Genomic DNA, 19,054 nt, shown 5'->3' with positions numbered 1-19,054 from the left:
CACCCACATCACTGACACACCTGACACAGGTACTGGTACCACAGCTTGTAACTGGGGACACAGGTGACACACCTGTCACACCTGTCACCTGTCACACCTGTCACACCTGTCACCTGTCACACCTGTCATCGGTGTCATCTGGGCCACCTGGCACCCCTGACGCCTCAGTCACACCTGCCCCAAGTGTTCCCACAGGTGCTCCCAAATGGCCCCAGTGGAATCCAGGTGCCCCCAGGCGTGCCCAGGTGTACCCCAGGTGTGTTCAGGTGTACCCCAGGTGTGCCCAGGTGTATCCCAGGTGTGTTCAGGTGTACCCCAGGTGTGCCCAGGTGTACCCCAGGTGTGTTCAGGTGTACCCCAGACGTATCCCAGGTGTACCCCAGGTGCCCCCAGGTGTGTTCAGGTGTATCCCAGGTGTGCCCCAGCTGCTCCCAAGTGTGCCCAGATGCCTCCAGGAGTGTTCAGGTGTATCTCAGGTGTGCCCATGCCCCCCCAGGTGTGCCCATGCCAGGTGTATCCCAGGCGTGCCCAGGTGTACCCCAGGTGTATCCCAGGTGTGCCCAGATGCCCCCGGGTGTGTTCAGGTGTATCCCAGGTGTGCCCCAGCTGCTCCCAGGTGTGCCCCAGATGCCCCCAGGTGTGTTCAGGTGTATCTCAGGTGTGCCCATGCCCCCCCAGGTGTGCCCATGCCAGGTGTATCCCAGGTGTGCCCACATGAATTCCAGGTGCCCCTGGTGTATTTCCAGTGCTGCCAGGTACCCTCAGGTGTATCTCAGGTGTGTCCATGCCCCCCCAGGTGTGCCCAGGTGCCCCTGTACCTGCCGGGCAGCTCCCTCAGGGCTCTCAGGTGTATCTCAGGTGTGTCCAGGTGTGTCCCATGCCCCCCCAGGTGCCCCCAGGTGTGTCCCATAGCCCCCCAGGTGTGCCCAGGTGCCGCAGGTGTGCCCGTACCTGCCGGGCAGCTCCCTCAGGGCTCTCAGGTGTGCCCAGGTGCCCCCAGGTGTGCCCAGGTGCCCCCAGGTGTGTGCCATACCCCCCCAGGTGTGCCCAGGTGCTGCAGGTGTGCCCGTACCTGCCGGGCAGCTCCCTCAGGGCTCTCAGGTGTGCCCAGGTGCCCCCAGGTGTGCCCATGCCCCCCTAGGTGTGCCCAGGTGCCCCAGGTGTGCCTGTACCTGCCGGGCAGCTCCCTCAGGTCTCTCAGGTGTGCCCAGGTGCCCCCAGGTGTGTCCCATGCCCCCCCAGGTGTGTCCCATGCCCCCCCAGGTGTGCCCATGCCCCCCCAGGTGCCCCAGGTGTGCCCGTACCTGCCGGGCAGCTCCCTCAGGGCTCTCAGGTGTATCCCATGCCCCTCCAGGTGTGCCCAGGTGCCCCCAGGTGTGCCCATGCCCCCCCAGGTGTGCCCGTACCTGCCGGGCAGCTCCCTCAGGGCTCTCAGGTGTATCCCATGCCCCTCCAGGTGTGCCCAGGTGCCCCCAGGTGTGCCCATGCCCCCCCAGGTGCCCCAGGTGTGCCCAGGTGTGCCTGTACCTGCCGGGCAGCTCCCTCAGGGCTCTCAGGTGTGCCCAGGTGCCCCAGGTGTGCCCAGGTGCCCCCAGGTGTGTCCCATGCCCCCCCAGGTGCCCCAGGTGTGCCCGTACCTGCCGGGCAGCTCCCTCAGGGCTCTCAGGTGTGCCCAGGTGCCCCCAGGTGTGTCCCATGCCCCCCCAGGTGTGCCCATGCCCCCCCAGGTGCCCCAGGTGTGCCCGTACCTGCCGGGCAGCTCCCTCAGGGCTCTCAGGTGTATCCCATGCCCCTCCAGGTGTGCCCAGGTGCCCCCAGGTGTGCCCATGCCCCCCAGGTGTGCCCAGGTGCTGCAGGTGTGCCTGTACCTGCCGGGCAGCTCCCTCAGGTCTCTCAGGTGTGCCCATGGCCCCAGGTGTGCCCAGGTGCCCCCAGGTGTGCCCATGCCCCCCTAGGTGTGCCCATGCCTGCCGGGCAGCTCCCTCAGGGCTCTCAGGTGTGCCCAGGTGCCCCCAGGTGTGTCACATAGCCCCCCAGGTGTGCCCGTACCTGCCGGGCAGCTCCCTCAGGGCTCTCAGGTGTGCCCAGGTGCCCCCAGGTGTGCCCATGCCCCCCCAGGTGTGCCCGTACCTGCCGGGCAGCTCCCTCAGGGCTCTCAGGTGTGCCCAGGTGTGCCCATGCCCCCCCAGGTGTGCCCATGCCCCCCCAGGTGTGCCCGTACCTGCCGGGCAGCTCCCTCAGGGCTCTCTCGTAGATCTGGTTGAGGCGGGGGCGGGGCCCGCGCTGCCGGGCCTGCGCGTAACGGAGCCACCCCCGCACCGAGAACGGGTTCCGGAGCAGCTCCTCCTCGTGCTGCACCTCCTCCTCCTCCTGCATGGGGACAAACAGGGACATTGGGGACACTGAGGGACAGGGGACACACACAGGGACAGCTCCTCCTCGTGCTGCACCTCCTCCTCCTCCTGCATGGGGACAAACAGGGACATTGAGGGGACACTGAGAGACAGGGGACACACTCAGGGACATTGGGGACACACACACAGACAGCTCCTCCTCGTGCTGCACCTCCTCCTCCTCCTGCATGGGGACATTGGGGACAGTCAGGGACAGGGGACACACACAGGGACATTGGGGACACACACAGGGACATTGGGGACACACTCAGGGACATTGGGGACACACTCAGGGACAGCTCCTCCTCGTGCTGCACCTCCTCCTCCTCCTGCATTGGGGACAAACAGGGACATTGAGGGGACATTGGGGACACTGAGAGACAGGGGACACACTCAGGGACATTGGGGACACACTCAGGGACATTGGGGACACACTCAGGGACAATGGGGACACACACAGGGACATTGGGGACACACACAGGGACAGCTCCTCCCCGTGCTGCACCTCCTCCTCCTCCTGCATGGGGACAAACAGGGACATTGAGGGGACATTGGGGACACTGAGAGACAGGGGACACACTCAGGGACATTGGGGACACACACAGGGACATTGGGGACACACTCAGGGACATTGGGGACACACACACGGACAGCTCCTCCTCGTGCTGCACCTCCTCCTCCTCCTGCATGGGGACAAACAGGGACAGTCAGGGACAGGGGACACACACAGGGACATTGGGGACACACACAGGGACATTGGGGACACACACAGGGACATTGGGGACACACACAGGGACAGCTCCTCCTCGGGCTGCACCTCCTCCTCCTCCTGGGGGGACACAGGGGACATTGAGAGACAGGGGACACACACAGGGACATTGGGGACACACACAGGGACATTGGGGACACTCAGGGACATTTGGGTCATTGAGAGGATCCCGAGGAGCTCCTCCTCGTGCTGGACCTGCTCTTCCTCCTGAGGGGACATTGGGGACACTCAGGGACATTGGGGACACTCACAGGGACATTGGGGACAGTCAGGGACATTGCGGACACACACAGCGACATTGGGGACACACACAGGGACATTGGGGACACACACAGGGACATCGGGGACACTCAGGGACATTGGGGACATTGAGGGGACAGCTCCTCCTCGTGCTGCACCTCCTCTCCTCCTGCATTGGGGACATTGGGGACACTCAGGGGACATTGGGGACACACACAGGGACACTGGGGACACTCAGGGGACATTGGGGACACACACAGGGACATTGGGGACACTCAGGGGACATTGGGGACACACACAGGGACATTGGGGACACACACAGGGACATTGGGGACACACACACGGACAGCTCCTCCTCGTGCTGCACCTCCTCCTCCTCCTGCATTGGGGACATTGGGGACAGTCAGGGACAGGGGACACACACAGAGACAGCTCCTCCTCGTGCTGCACCTCCTCCTCCTCCTGAAGGGACATTGGGGACAGTCAGGGACATTGGGGACACACACAGGGACAGCTCCTCCTCGTGTTGGACCTCCTCTTCCTCCTGAGGGGACATTGGGGACACTGAGAGACAGGGGACACACTCAGGGACATTGGGGACACACACAGGGACATTGGGGACACACACAGGGACATTGGGGACACACTCAGGGACAGCTCCTCCTCGTGCTGCACCTCCTCCTCCTCCTGCATGGGGACATTGGGGACAGTCAGGGGCAGGGGACACACACAGGGACATTGGGGACACACACAGGGACAGCTCCTCCTCGTGCTGCACCTCCTCTTCCTCCTGCATGGGGACACTGGGGACACTCGGGGACACTGGGGACAGTCAGGGACATTGGGGACACACTCAGGGACATTGGGGACATTGAGGGGACAGCTCCTCCTCGTGCTGCACCTCCTCTCCTCCTGCATTGGGGACATTGGGGACACTCAGGGGACACTGGGGACACACACAGGGACATTGGGGACACACACACGGACAGCTCCTCCTCGGGCTGCACCTCCTCTTCCTCCTGGGGGGACACTGAGGGGACACTCAGGGGACACGTCCTCCTTCCTCTCCTGAGGGGACACGGGGACACTCAGGGGACACTCTGGGGACAGGGACAGCTCCTCCTCATCCTCCTGGAGGGACACAGGGACAGGGGACACAAGGACATGGACAGGGGACAAGGGACAGAGGGAACAGGGACAGGGACAGGGGTGGGGACAGGGACAAGAAAGAGAGGGACAGAGGGGACAGGGCCGGGGGACAGGTGACAGGGGACAGGTGACAGGGGACACACAGCACAGGGCACTTCCTCCTGGGCTCAGGGGACAGCAGGGACAGCAAGGACAGCAGAGGGGACACAGGGGACAGCAGGGGACACAGGGGACACAGGGGACAGCAGAGGGGACACAAGGGGACAGCCAGGGGACACAGGGGACAGCAGAGGGGACAGCAGAGGGGACAGCAGAGGGGACACAGGGGACAGCAGGGACAGCCAGGGGACACAGGGGGGGACAAAAGGACCAGGATGGGGGGAGGGGATGGGACAGAAACCAGCGGTGACAGGGACAGAGGGAGAGGGGACAGGGACAGGAAGGGGACAGGGACAGGGAGAGGACAGCAAGGGGACAGGAAGGGGACAGGGATGGGGACAGGGACACAGAGGGGACAGGGAGGGGACAGGGACAGGAAGGGGACAAGGATGGGGACAGGGGGACAGGAGCAAAGGGACAGGGACATGGGGACAGGAGGGGACAGGAAGGGACAGGGACAAAGGGACACGAGGACAGGGACATGGGGACATGAGAGGGGACAGGGACACAGAAATGTGGCTGGGGGAGGGGTTGGGGACAGGGACACCAGAGGGGACGAGGATGGGGCAGGGATGGGGACAGGAGGTGACAAAAAGCGACAGGAGGGGACAGGAGGGAACAGGGGGTGACAAGAGGGGACAGGAGAGGACAGGGGGTGGCAGGAAGGGAAAAGGGGGTGACAGGAGGTGACAGAGCTGGAGAGGAGGGGACAGAAGGGGACAGAGGGTGACAAAACGTGACAGGAAAGGACAGGAATGGACAAGAGGTGACAACGGGGGACAGGAGGTGATGGGGGGTACAGGGGGTGACAAAAGGGATCAGGAGGTGACAGGAGGTGACAGGGAGTGACAAGAGGGGACAGGAATGGACAGGAGGGGACAGGAGGTGACAAAATGTGACAGGAGAAGACAGGGGGTGACAGGAATGGACAAAGGCTGACAATGGGGACAGGAGGTGACAGAGAGAAACAGGAGGTGACAGGAGGGGACAGGAGGGGACAGGAGGGGACAGGAGGGGACAAAATGTGACAGGAAAGGACAGGGGGTGACAGGAATGGACAAGAGCTGACAATGGGGACAGGAGATGACAGAGAGAAACAGGAGGTGACAGGAGGTGACAGGAGGTGACAGGAGGGGACAGGGGGTGACACGAGGCCCAGCCCCGCACTCACAAAGCACAGCTCAGGCCGCTCCGGGCCCGGCCCCGCTCCGGGATCCGCCGCCGCTGCGGGCCCCGCTTCCCCCGCCGGCCCCGCTCCCTCCATGGCTGCCGGTTCCTCCAAGGCTGCCGGTTCCTCCATGGCTCCCGGTTGCTGCTGCTGCTCCGGGCCCGGCACCGCTCCCGCTCCCGCTCCCGGCGGCTCCTCCCGCGCCGCCATCGCCGCCTCAGCCGCCGCCATTTCCCCGCGCTGCTCCCTCACTTCCGGCGCGCCGCACGCACTTCCGGCGCTTCCACTTCCGTCCTTCCCGCGCTCGCTTCTCATTGGTCAATCGCAGTTTCGCTCCGCCCCCTCAGCGGCGCGCTCAGCCAATAGAGTGCGGCGGTGCTGGTGGTGCGGCCAATGGGGATTGGCGGTGTTGCGGGGTTGGTGGAGGCGGAAGCGTGAGGGGCCCGGAGGAGCCATGGGGGTGAAGCTGGAGATCCTGAGGGTGCGAGGGGCGGGAACGGGAGAACGGGAACTGGAACGGGATAACGGGGATGGGGAATGGAAATGGGAATGGGAGTGGGGGTGGGAATGGAGGATGGGGATGGGGGATGGGGATGGGAATGGAAATGGGAATGGGAGTGGGGGATGGGGGATGGGGAATGGGAATGGGAATGGGAATGGGAATGGGGAATGGGAATGGGGGAAGGGGAATGGAGATGGGAATGGGAATGGGGGTGGGGAATGGGGAACGGGAATGGGGGATGGGGGATAGGAATGGGGGATGGGAATGGGAATGGGGAATGGGAATGGGGGAAGGGGAATGGGAATGGGAATGAGAGAATGGGAATGGGGATGGGAATGGGAATGGGGGAATGGGAATGGGGAGTGGGGAATGGGGGCATGGAAATGGGAACGGGGGATGGGAATGGGGGATGGGAATGGGAATGGGGGTGGGAATGGGGGATGGGAATGGGGAATGGGAATGGGGGTGGGAATGGGGGATGGGAATGAGAGAATGGGAATGGGGGATGGGAATGGGGAATGAGGAATGGGGAAATGGGAATGGGAACGGGGGATGGGAACGGGGGATGGGGGTGGGGAATGGGGGTGGGAATGGGAATGAGAATGGGGAATGGGAATGGGGAATGGGGATGGGGGATGGGAATGGGGAAGGGGAATAGGGATGGGGAATGGGAATGAGAGAATGGGAATGGGGATGGGAAGGGAAATGGGAATGGGAATGGGAATGGGGGATGGGAATGGGGGATGGGGGATGGGGATGGGGGATAGGAATGGGAAATGGGAATGGGGGATGGGGATGGGGGATGGGGATGGGAACGGGGATGGGGGATGGGAACGGGAATGGGGGATGGGAATGGGGGGTGAGAGTAATGGGCGGGGCAGGAACGGGGGACGTTCATTGGTGGCACAGGAGGTGACGTGGGCGGTTCCCAGGTGACACGCTGATGGCACTCAGGTGACACAGGTGACACTGGTGCCCCTGTCCCAGCTGTGTCTCTCTGTTTCTCCCCATGGCCGTGTTCTGGCTCTGGGGGGTGACACAGGTGACAGGGTGGGTGGCACACGGGTGATACAGGGGACACAACTGTGACACAGGTGACTCCCAGGTGACAGGGTACGTGACACAGGTGTCCCTGTCCCAGATGTTCCTGTACCTGTCTGTCCCCCTGGCCATGTTCTGGGTCTGAGGGGTGACAGGGGTCACACAGGTGACACTCAGGTGACACTCAGGTGTGACAGGGGTCACACAGGTGACACTCAGGTGTGACAGGGGTGACACAGGTGACACTCAGGTGACACTCAGGTGTGACAGGGGTCACACAGGTGACACTCAAGTGACACAGGTGTGACACAGGTGACACACAGGTGACACTCAGGTAACAGGGTAAGTGACACAGGTGTGACACAGGTGACAAGGTAGGTGACACTCAGGTGACAGGGTAGGTGACACAGGTGTGACACAGGTGACACACAGGTGACGCTCAGGTGACAGGGCAGGTGACGCTCAGGTGTCATTGTCAGATGTTCCTGTACCTGCCCTTCCCTGTGACCATGTTCTGGGTCTGGGGGGTGACACAGGTGACACACAGGTGACACTCAAGTGGCACAGGTGTGACACAGGCGACACACAGCTGTCCCTGTCCCAGATGTTCCTGTACCTGTCCTTCCCCCTGGCCATGTTCTGGGTCTGAGGGGTGACAGGGGTCACACAGGTGACACTCAGGTGACACTCAGGTGTGACAGGGGTCACACAGGTGACACAGGTGACACTCAAGTGACACAGGTGTGACACAGGTGACACACAGGTGACGCTCAGGTGACAGGGCAGGTGACAGGGCAGGTGACACTCAGGTGTCATTGTCAGATGTTCCTGTACCTGTCCTTCCCTGTGACCATGTTCTGGGTCTGGGGGGTGACACAGGTGACATACAGGTGACACTCAGGTGTGACAGAGGTGACACTCAGATGTGACAGAGGTGACACAGGTGACACACAGGTGATACTCAGGTGTGACAGGGGTCACACAGGTGACACAGGTGACACTCAGGTGTGACAGAGGTGACACAGGTGACACACAGGTGATACTCGGGTGTGACAGGGGTCACACAGGTGACACTCAGGTGTGGCAGGGGTCACACAGGTGACACAGGTGACACTCAGGTGACACTGAGGTGTGGCAGGGGTCACATAGGTGACACTCAGGTGTGACACAGGTTACACAGGTGACACACAGGTGACACTCAGGTGTGACAGGGGTCACACAGGTGACACTCAGGTGACACTCAGGTGTGACAGGAGTCACACAGGTGACACACAGGTGACACAGGTGACACACAGGTGACACTCAGGTGTGACACAGGTGACACAGGTGACACACAGGTGACACTCAGGTGTGACAGGGGTCACACAGGTGACACAGGTGACACAGGTGTCCCTGTCCCAGATGTTCCTGTACCTGTCCTTCCCCATTGCCATGTTCTGGGTCTCCAACCAGGCCGAGCTCTTCCAGCGTCACGTGATCGAGCGCAAGGTGGGCGGGGACACCTGGGGACACCTGGGGACACTGCAGGGACACCCTGGGGACACCTGGGGACACCTGGGATACCCTGGGGACACACCTGGGACACTGCAGGGACACACCTGGGACACTGCAGGGACACACCTGGGACACCCTGGGGACACCTGGGACACCCTGGGGACACTGCAGGGACACCTGGGGACACCTGGGACACCCTGGGACACCTGGGACACTGCAGGGACACACCTGGGGACCCTTGGGGACACGTGGGACACAGCTGGGACACCTGGGGACCCTTGGGGACATGTGGGGACACCCCTGGGACACGTGGGGACCCTTGGGGACACGTGGGGACACCCCTGGGACACGTGGGGACCCTTGGGGACACGTGGGGACACACCTGGGACCCTTGGGGACACGTGGCCCCTCGGTGTCCCCGCTGTCCCCTCCCCTGACTCGCTCTCTTTGCAGAGGGAGCTTTTCCCGCCGGACACCCCGGAACGGGTGAGACCCCAATGTCCCCAACTGTCCCCAATGTCCCCAATGTCCCCAATGTGTCCTCGTGTCCCTGCTGTGCTCTGACCCTATCCCCATCCCTGTCCTTGTCCCCGTCTCTGTCCTTGTGCCCATGTCCCTGTCCCCTCACTGTGTCCCTGTCACTGTCCCCTGTTCCTGTGTTACTGTCACTGTCCCTGTGTCCCTGTCCCCTCACTGTGTCACTGTCACTGTGTCCCGGTGTCACTGTCACTGTCCCTGTCACTATTCATGTGTCCCTGTCCCTGTGTCCCTATCCCTGTGTCATTGTCACTGTCCCTGTCCCTGTGTCACTGTCCCTGTCCCCTCACTGTCTCTGTGTCCCTGTCCCTGTGTCACTGTCACTGTCCCTGTGTCACTGTGTCACTGTCTCTGTGTCCCTGTCCCTGTGTCACTGTCTCTGTGTCCCTGTCCCTGTGTCACTGTCACTGTCCCTGTCACTGTGTCACTGTCGCTGTCTCTGTTACTATTCCTGTGTCCTTGTTCCTGTCTCTGTGTCCCTGTCCCCGTGTCACTGTCTCTGTCCCTGTCCCTGTGTCCTTGTTCCTGTGTCCTTGTCCCCTCACTGTCCCTGTGCCTCTGTCCCTGTGTCCCTGTGTCCCTGTCACTGTCCCTGTGCCTCTGTCCCTGTGTCCCTGTGTCCCTGTCACTTTTCCTGTGTCCCTGTCTTTGTGTGCCTGTCCCTGTGTCCCTGTCCCTGTGTCCCCTCACTGTTCCTGTGTCCCTGTCCCTGTCCCTGTGTCCCTGTCCCTGTCTCTGTGTCCCTGTGTCACTGTCCCTGTGTCCCTGTCCCTGTGTCCCTGTCCCCTCACTGTCCCTGTGTCCCTGTCTCTGTGTCCCTGTGTCCCTGTCCCTGTGTCCCTGTCCCCTCACTGTCCCTGTGTCCCTGTCTCTGTGTCCCTGTGTCCCTGTCCCTGTGTCCCTGTCCCCTCACTGTCCCTGTGTCCCTGTCCCTGTGTCCCCTCACTGTTCCTGTGTCCCTGTCCCTGTCCCTGTGTCCCTGTCCCTGTCTCTGTGTCCCTGTGTCACTGTCCCTGTGTCCCTGTCCCTGTGTCCCTGTCCCCTCACTGTCCCTGTGTCCCTGTCTCTGTGTCCCTGTGTCCCTGTCCCTGTGTCCCTGTCCCCTCACTGTCCCTGTGTCCCTGTCCCTGTGTCCCTGTCCCCTCACTGTCCCTGTGTCCCTGTCCCTGTCCCTGTGTCCCTGTCCCCTCACTGTCTGTGTCCCCTCAGCGCCAGGCCATGGCTGAGCTGAAGCAGCGGCTGCGGGAGAGGAAGGGGAGCCAGGCCTGAGAGGACAGCGGGGACACGGCGGTGACACCGTGGGGACACTGCAGGGACACCAGGGACACGGCCACCATGGAGACACAGGCCTGAGGGGACAGCGGGGACACGGTGACACCGTGGGGACACTGCAGTGACACCAGGGACACAGCCACTGTGGGGACACAGGCCTGAGGGGACAGCGGGGACACGGTGACACCGTGGGGACACTGCAGGGACACCAGGGACACGGCCACCGTGGGGACACGACAGTGACACCAGGGACATGGCCACCATGGGGACACGGCAATGACACCAGGGACACGGCAGTGACACCAGGGACACAGCCACCGTGGGGACACAGGCCTGAGGGGACAGTGGGGACACGGTGACACCGTGGGGACACTGCAGTGACACCAGGGACACGGCCACCGTGGGGACACAGGCCTGAGGGGACAGTGGGGACACGGCAGTGACACCAAGGGACATGGCCACCATGGGACCCAGGCCTGAGGGGACAGCGAGGACATGGCGGTGACGCCGTGGGACACAGCAGTGACATCAAGGGACACGGCCACCATGGAGACACAGGCCTGAAGGGACAGCAGGGACACGGCGGTGACACCAGGGACACGGCCACCGTGGGGACATGGGCCTGAGGGGACAGCGAGGACATGGTGACACCGTGGGGACACGGCAGTGACACCGTGGGGACACGGCCACCGTGGGACCCAGGCCTGAGGGGACAGCGAGGACATGGTGACACCGTGGGGACACGGCAGTGACACCGTGGGGACACGGCCACCGTGGGACCCAGGCCTGAGGGGACAGCAGGGACACACGGCCGTTGTGGCACACGGCAGTGGCAGCAGTCGATGGCATCGCTGTGACCCTGTTGGTGGCAGGGGACAGTGGCAGCGTCCTGGTGCCATCGCCATGGCAGCGTTGGTGACAAAGGGGACAGCGACAGCAGCCGGTGGCATCGATGGCATTGCTGTGACAGCGTTGGTGACAGGGGAGAGCAGCCGGTGTCACACCCTGTGGCTGTGTTGGTGACAGTGACAGCAGCCGGTGTCACACAGTGTGACCGTGTTGGTGACAATGACAGCAGCCGGTGTCACACGGTGTGACCGTGTTGGTGACAGTGACAGCAGCCAGTGTCACACCCTGTGGCTATGTTGGTGACAGCGTTGGTGACAGAGGAGAGCAGCCGGTGTCACTCACTGTGGCTGTGTTGGTGACAAAGGGGATGAGTGACAATGGCATCAATGGCATTGCTGTGACAGTGTTGGTGACAGAGAGGACAGTGACAGCAGCTGATGTCACACAGTGTGACCATGTTGGTGACAGTGACAGCAGCCGGTGTCACACCCTGTGGCTGTGTGGGTGACAGCATTGGTGACAAAGGGGACAGTGACAGCAGCCGGTGTCACTCGCTGTGGCAGTGTTGGTGACAAAGGGGACAGTGACAGCAGCTGATGTCACACAGTGTGACCGTGTTGGTGACAGTGACAGCAGCCGGTGTCACTCGCTGTGGCAGTGTTGGTGACAAAGGGGACAGTGACAGCAGCTGATGTCACACAGTGTGACCGTGTTGGTGACAGTGACAGCAGCCGGTGTCACTCAATGTGGCAGCGTTGGTGACAAAGGGGACAATGACAGCAGCCGGTGTCACTCACTGTGGCTGTGTGGGTGACAAAGGGGACAGTGACAGCAGCCGGTGTCACTCACTGTGGCAGTGTTGGTGACAAAGGAGACAATGACAGCAGCTGATGTCACACAGTGTGACCGTGTTGGTGACAGTGACAGCAGCCGGTGTCACTCAATGTGGCAGCGTTGGTGACAAAGGGGACAATGACAGCAGCCGGTGTCACTCGCTGTGGCCGTGTTGGTGACAGTGACAGCAGCCGGTGTCACTCGCTGTGGCAGTGTTGGTGACAAAGGGGACAGTGACAGCAGCTGATGGCATCGATGGCATCACTGTGACAGTGTTGATCATAGAGGGGACAGTGACAGTGCCTGATGGCGTTGCTGTGACCCTGTTGGTGGCAGGGGACAGTGACAATGCCTGCTGCCATCGCCGTGACCGCGCTGGGGACAGGGGACAGTGACAGCACCCAATGGCGCCACTGTGGCTGTGTTGGTGACACAGGGGACAATCGTTGGTGTCACACAGTGTGACCGTGTTAGTGACAGTGAAAGCAGCTGGTGTCACTGTGGTGTTGGTGACAGAGGGGACAACAGCCGGTGTCACACGCTGTGAGTGTGTTGGTGACAGTGTGGGTGACAGAGGGGACAGTGACAGCAGACAGTGTCACACACTGTGACCTGTTGGTGACAATGACAACAGCACCAGCTGTCACCTGCTGTGCCCGTGCCGATGACAGGTGACAATGGCAGTACCCGCTGGCACTCACTGTGAGTGTATCGGTGACAGTGTTGGTGACAGAGGGGACAGTGACAGCAGCCGGTGTCACACAGTGTGACCGTGTTGGTGCCAGTGACAGCAGCCGGTGTCACTCACTGTGGCAGTGTTGGTGACAAAGGGGACAATGACAGCAGCCGGTGTCACTCGCTGTGGCTGTGTGGGTGACAGCGTTGGTGACAGGGGAGGGCAGCCGGTGTCACACAGTGTGACCGTGTTGGTGACAGTGACAGCAGCCAGTGTCACACAGTGTGACCATGTTGGTGACAGTGACAGCAGCCAATGTCACTCGCTGTGGCTGTGTTGGTGACAGTGACAGCAGCCGGTGTCACTCACTGTGGCAGCGTTGGTGACAAAGGGGACAATGACAGCAGCCGGTGTCACTCACTGTGGCAGTGTTGGTGACAAAGGGGACAGTGACAGCAGCCGGTGTCATTCAGTGTGGCAGTGTTGGTGACAAAGGGGACAGTGACAGCAGCTGATGTCACACAGTGTGACCGTGTTGGTGACAGTGACAGCAGCCGGTGTCACTCGCTGTGGCAGTGTTGGTGACAAAGGGGACAGTGACAGCAGCTGATGGCATCGATGGCATCACTGTGGCAGTGTTGATCATAGAGGGGACAGTGACAGTGCCTGATGGCGTTGCTGTGACCCTGTTGGTGGCAGGGGACAGTGACAATGCCTGCTGCCATCGCCGTGACCGCGCTGGGGACAGGGGACAGTGACAGCACCCAATGGCGTCACTGTGGCTGTGTTGGTGACACAGGGGACAATCGTTGGTGTCACACGCTGTGACTGCGTTGGTGACAGTGAAAGCAGTCAGTGTCACTGTGGCTGTGTTGGTGACACAGGGGACAATCGTTGGTGTCACACAGTGTGACCGTGTTGGTGACAGTGAAAGCAGCTGGTGTCACTGTGGTGTTGGTGACAGAAGGGACAACCGCGCTGTGAGTGTGTTGGTGACAGTGTGGGTGACAGAGGGGACAGTGACAGCAGACAGTGTCACACACTGTGACCTGTTGGTGACAATGACAACAGCACCAGCTGTCACCTGCTGTGGCCGTGTTGATGACAGGTGACAATGGCAGTACCCACTGTCACTCACTGTGAGTGTATCGGTGACAGTGTTGGTGACAGAGGGGACAGTGACAGCAGCCGGTGTCACACAGTGTGACCGTGTTGGTGACAATGACAGCAGCCAGTGTCACACAGTGTGACAGTGTTGGTGACAGTGACAGCAGCCAGTGTCACACAGTGTGACAGCGTTGGTGACAGTGACAGCAGCCAGTGTCACACGGTGTGACCGTGTTGGTGACAGTGACAGCAGCCGGTGTCACACAGTGTGACCGTGTTGGTGACAATGACAGCAGCCAGTGTCACACAGTGTGACAGTGTTGGTGACAATGACAGCAGCCGGTGTCACTCGCTGTGGCTGTGTTGGTGACACTGTTGATGACAATGTTGGCGACAGGAGACAGCAGCCGCTGTCACTCACTGTCACCGTGTTGGTGACAAGAGACAGTGACACCAGTTGGTGGCATCGCTGTGACTGTGTTGGTGACAGTGTTGGTGACAAAGGGGACAGTGGCAGCAGCCGTGTCACACACTGACTGTGTTGGTGCCAGTGTTGGTGCCAGGTGACAATGCCAGCGCCCGCTGTCCCTCGCTGTCCCCGCTGATGCCCCCCGTGGCCGGGGCTGTGCCCGTGTGGGTGGCACAGGGGACACGTGTCCTCCTCTCCTGATGCCACCGCGGCCACGTGGCCACCCCCGCGTCCCCGTGCTGCTGGGGACACGTGTGTGACACATGTGACAATGCGTGTGTGACACGTGTGACAATGTCTGTGTGACACGTGTGACAATGCGTGTGTGACACGTGTGACAATGTGTGTGTGACGCATCAGGGACACCTTTGGGGACGCGTGCCACCCCCGGCTGTCCCCACCCCAATAAACGGCGCTGGCTCTGCCCGCAGGGTGGCACCGGGGCGTCCCCAGGGTGGCACTGCCGTCCCTCGGTGTCCCCTGTGCCCCTCGGTGTCCCCTGGTGCCACCCCCGCGGGCGTCCTGTGTCCCTCAATGTCACCGGAGTGCTGTGGGTGTTCCTTGGTGCCACCTCCCTGCCCGGTGCCACCCTCGATGCCACCCCCAGTGTCACCCCCGGAGGTGTCGGTGCCACCCCCAGTGCCACCCCCGTGTCCCCAGGGTCCCCACGGGTGCCACCCCCGGTGCCAGCCCCAGTGCCAACCACTGCCCAGTGTCACCCCCGGTGCCACCCCCGTGTCCCCAATGTCCCCATGGGTGTCACTCACTCCCGATGCCACCCCCAGAGGTGTCAGTGCCCCCCCCAGTGCCACCCTCAATGCCCCCCACTGTCCCCGCTCGGTGCCACCCCTGGTGCCACCCCCTGTCCCCGCTCGGTGCCACCCTCAGCGCCCCCCCATTGTCTCCATATCCCCGCTCGGTGCCAGCCCCGGTGCCACCCTGGCCCCAATGCCCCCATCAATGCCACCCAATGTCCCCCTGTCCCCATTGTCCCCGCTCGGTGCCACCCTCAGTGCCACCTCAATGTCCCCCTGTCCCCATTGTCCCCGCTTGGTGCCACCCCCGGTGCCACCTCAATGCCCCCTGTACCCATCCTCGGTGCCACCTCAATGCCCCCCCGTCCCCCGCTTGGTGCCACCTCAATGCCCCCCTGTCCCCATTGTCGGTGCCACCCTGGTGCTCGGGCCTTTATTGGGGGCTCAGCGGGGCCGGGGTGTCCTGGGGTGTCCTGGGGTGTCCTGGGGGGTCCTTGGGGGGTCCTGGGGGGGCTCTGGGGGCTCCTGGGGGTGTCCGGGGCTCTCAGTCCTGCGGGCACAGCGGGACGGGCACTCAGGGGGTGCCCCCAAATGCCCCCAGCCCCAAATGCCCGCCCTGGGTGCCCCCAAATGTCCCCAGTGCCCACCCTGGGTATCCCCAAATGCCCCCAGCCCCAAATGCCCACCCTGGGTGCCCCCAAATGTCCCCAGACCCCCACGGGTGCCCCCAAATGTCCCCAGACCCCCATGGGTGTCCCCAAGTGCCCCCGAACCCTGGGAGTGCCCCCAAATGTCCCCAGTGCCCCCCCAGGTGCCCCCAAATGTCCCCAGTGCCCACCCTGGGTGCCCCCGAATGTCCCCAGCCCCAAATGCCCACCCTGGGTGCCCCCAAATGTCCCCAGTGCCCCCCCGGGTGTCCCCAAATGTCCCCAGTGCCCCCCCGGGTGTCCCCAAATGCCCCCAGCCCCAAATGCCCACCCTGGGTGCCCCCAAATGTCCCCAGTGCCAAGGCCCCCCCAGGTACCACCCCGTGCCCTCCCCGTGCCCACCTGCGACCACCCTGTGCCCCCAGGTACCCACTGAAGCTCTCTGTGCCCACCTGCGTGCCCCCCGACTTAGAGACCCCCCCCCGTGCCCACCTGTGCCCCCTTTGGCCAAAGCCCCCCAGGTACCCTCAGGTACCCCTCCTGTGCCCCCCCCGTGCCCACCTGTGCCCCCCCGGTGCCAACGCCCCCCAGGTACCCTCAGGTACCCCTCCTGTGCCCCCCCCGTGCCCACCTGTGCCCCCCGGTGCCAAAGCCCAGCAGCCTGGGCACTGGCAGTGTCTGTACCCCCTCAGATACCCCCTGTGCCCCCCCGGTGCCCACCTGCGTGCCCCCCGTGCCAAAGCCAGGCAGCCTGGGCACGGGCAGTCTGTGTACAGATACCCTCTCCGTGCCCACCTGCGTGCCCCCCGTGCCAAAGCCGGGCAGCCTGGGCACGGGCAGTGTCTGTGTACACCCCAATACCCTCTCAGGTGCCCCCCGTGCCCACCTGCGTGCCCCCCGTGCCAAAGCCGGGCAGCCTGGGCACGGGCAGGCGCTGCTCGTCCATCCTGCGGCCCTGCGTGCTCGCCACCATGTCCAGCAGCGATGCCAGCTCGGGGGGGGGCGGCTCCGATGCCCCTCCTGTGCCAGGGCAGGGGGCACGGTCACGGGGGGCACCCCATGGGCACCACATGGGCACCACATGGGCACCTCGGGGGGGGGGCACGGTCACGGGGGGCACCACATGGGCACCCAGGGGGTACCCAGGACGGGCATGGTCACAGGGGGTACCCAGGGAGCGCCCAGGGTCACCGTGGGCACCTCGGGGCCCGCCCCCCCCCGTGCCCATCCCTGGTGTCCCCTGACCCCCCCGCCGGTGTCCCCTCAGCGGTGCCACCCCCTCTGTCCGTCTGTCCGTCTGTCCCTGTGTCCGTCTGTCCCTCTGTCCCCTCTGTCCCTCTGTCCCTGTGTCCGTCTGTCCCCTCTGTCCCCCCGTACCCGCATTTCCCCCCCGTGTCCCCTCACCCGCGTGTCCCCCACGTTGTCCCCTCTGTCCCCTCCCTGTCCCTCTGTCCCTCTGTCCCTCTGTCCGCCTGTTCCTTGTCCCTCTGTCCCCTCCCTGTCCCTCTGTCCCTCTGTCCCTCTGTCCGCCTGTTCCTTATCCCTCTGTCCCTCTGTCCCCTCCCTGTCCCTCTGTCCCCTCCCCGTCCCTCTGTCCCTCTGTCCCTCTGTCCGCCTGTTCCTTGTCCCTCTGTCCCCTCCCTGTCCCTCTGTCCCCTCCCTGTCCCTCTGTCCCCTCCCTGTCCCCTCTGTCCCTCTGTCCCCTCTGTCCCGTGTCTTTCCCCCGTCTGTCCGTCCGTCCGTCCGTCCGTCTCTCACCGGTGCCCCCCCCCAGGCTGCAGCGCTGTTCGTCCATGCGCGTTCCCTGCACGGAGCTCAGCAGCGAGAAGAAACCCTCCTGTTCTGGGGAGCCCCCTTCTGGGGACCCCCCCTGTGGGGATAAACCTGTCAGGGACCCCCCAAAACCAGGGAACCCCTCCTGTTCTGGGGAGCCCCCTTCTGGGGACCCCCCCTGTGGGGATAAACGTGTCAGGGAACCCCAAAACAAACAGGGAACCCCAAAACAGGGAACCCCTCCTGTTCTGGGGAGCCCCCTTCTGGGGACCCCCCCTGTGGGGATCAACCTGTCAGGGACCCCCCAAAAACATACAGGGAACCCCCAAAAACAGGGAACCCCAAAACAGGGAACCCCCCAAAACAGGGAACCCCCAAAACAAACAGGGAACCCCCCAAACAGGGAACCCCCCCTGTTCTGGGGAGCCCCCTTCTGGGGACCCCCCCTGTGGGGATCAACGTGTCAGGGACCCCCCAAAACAAACAGGGAACCCCCCAAACACAGGGAGCCCCCCAAACACAGGGAGCCCCCCAAAAACAGGGAACCCCAAAACAAACAGGGAACCCCCCAAAACAGGGAATCCCCCAAACAGGGAACCCCCAAAAACAGGGAACCCCAAAACAAACAGGGAACCCCCCAAAACAGGGAACCCCCAAACAGGGAACCCCCAAAAACAGGGAACCCCCCCCCAAGACAGGGAACCCCCCAAAAAAACAGGGAACCCCCAAAACAGGTAACCCCCCAAAACAAACAGGGAGCCCCCCCAAAAACAGGGAGCCCCCCAAAACCAGGGAACCCCTCAAAACAGGGAACCCCCCAAACAGGGAACCCCCAAAAACAGGGAACCCCCCCCAAGACAGGGAGCCCCCCAAAAACAGTGAACCCCCCAAAAACAGGGAACCCCCAAAAACAGGGAACCCCCCAAAAACAGGGAACCCCCCCCAAGACAGGGAGCCCCCCAAAAACAGTGAACCCCCCAAAAACAGGGAACCCCCAAAACAGGGAACCCCCCCCAAGACAGGGAGCCCCCCAAAAACAGTGAACCCCCAAAAAACAGGGAACCCCCAAAACAGGGAACCCCCCAAAACAAACAGGGAGCCCCCCCAAAAACAGGGAGCCCCCCAAAACAGGGAACCCCCCAAAACAGGGAACCCCCCAAAAAACAGGGAACCCCCCAAAACAGGGAACCCCCCTAAAACAGGGAACCTCCCCAAAACAG

At 62.9% G+C, this 19,054-nt stretch overlaps 3 protein-coding genes and 1 long non-coding RNA gene across 4 annotated transcripts in view; 2 read left to right on the top strand and 2 right to left on the bottom strand.

The window, feature by feature from the left end:
• Positions 1-6,110, bottom strand: part of XAB2 (XPA binding protein 2) — a 45,052-nt gene extending 38,942 nt beyond the window's left edge. Inside the window, exons 1-2 of the mRNA XM_058042624.1 lie at positions 5,882-6,110; positions 2,222-2,370 (exon numbers count right to left, since the gene is read on the bottom strand). Coding sequence (XP_057898607.1) covers positions 2,222-2,370; positions 5,882-6,109 — 377 coding nt within the window. The 5' untranslated portion in view covers position 6,110. The remainder of the gene's footprint in view (positions 1-2,221; positions 2,371-5,881) is intronic.
• Positions 6,111-6,290: 180 nt separating this feature from the next.
• LOC131095028 (protein PET100 homolog, mitochondrial) lies at positions 6,291-10,948 on the top strand. The gene is made up of 4 exons (XM_058042623.1): positions 6,291-6,359; positions 8,823-8,909; positions 9,369-9,401; positions 10,662-10,948. Exons 1-4 carry the CDS (start codon positions 6,333-6,335, stop codon positions 10,719-10,721), a joined length of 207 nt encoding a protein of 68 aa, XP_057898606.1. The 5' UTR covers positions 6,291-6,332; the 3' UTR covers positions 10,722-10,948.
• A 457-nt stretch (positions 10,949-11,405) lies between these two features.
• LOC131095030 (uncharacterized) lies at positions 11,406-13,292 on the top strand. The gene is made up of 3 exons (XR_009115827.1): positions 11,406-11,872; positions 11,992-12,077; positions 13,143-13,292. It is a non-coding gene; the product is annotated as an uncharacterized LOC131095030 (long non-coding RNA).
• A 2,636-nt stretch (positions 13,293-15,928) lies between these two features.
• On the bottom strand, positions 15,929-18,042 carry PCP2 (Purkinje cell protein 2; the record flags this gene model as incomplete). The annotated part of the gene is made up of 4 exons (XM_058042582.1): positions 15,929-15,964; positions 16,948-17,081; positions 17,820-17,931; positions 17,998-18,042. Coding segments are annotated over 4 exons (297 nt in total), but the record flags the coding sequence as incomplete, so codon positions are not given.
• Positions 18,043-19,054: the final 1,012 nt, after the last annotated feature.

This window comes from Melospiza georgiana, chromosome 32 (genome assembly GCF_028018845.1).
Source record: "Melospiza georgiana isolate bMelGeo1 chromosome 32, bMelGeo1.pri, whole genome shotgun sequence".
Taxonomy (NCBI): Eukaryota; Metazoa; Chordata; class Aves; order Passeriformes; family Passerellidae; genus Melospiza; species Melospiza georgiana.
Note: the sequence above shows the minus strand (reverse complement) of the source record. Positions and strands in the feature narration are given on the sequence as shown.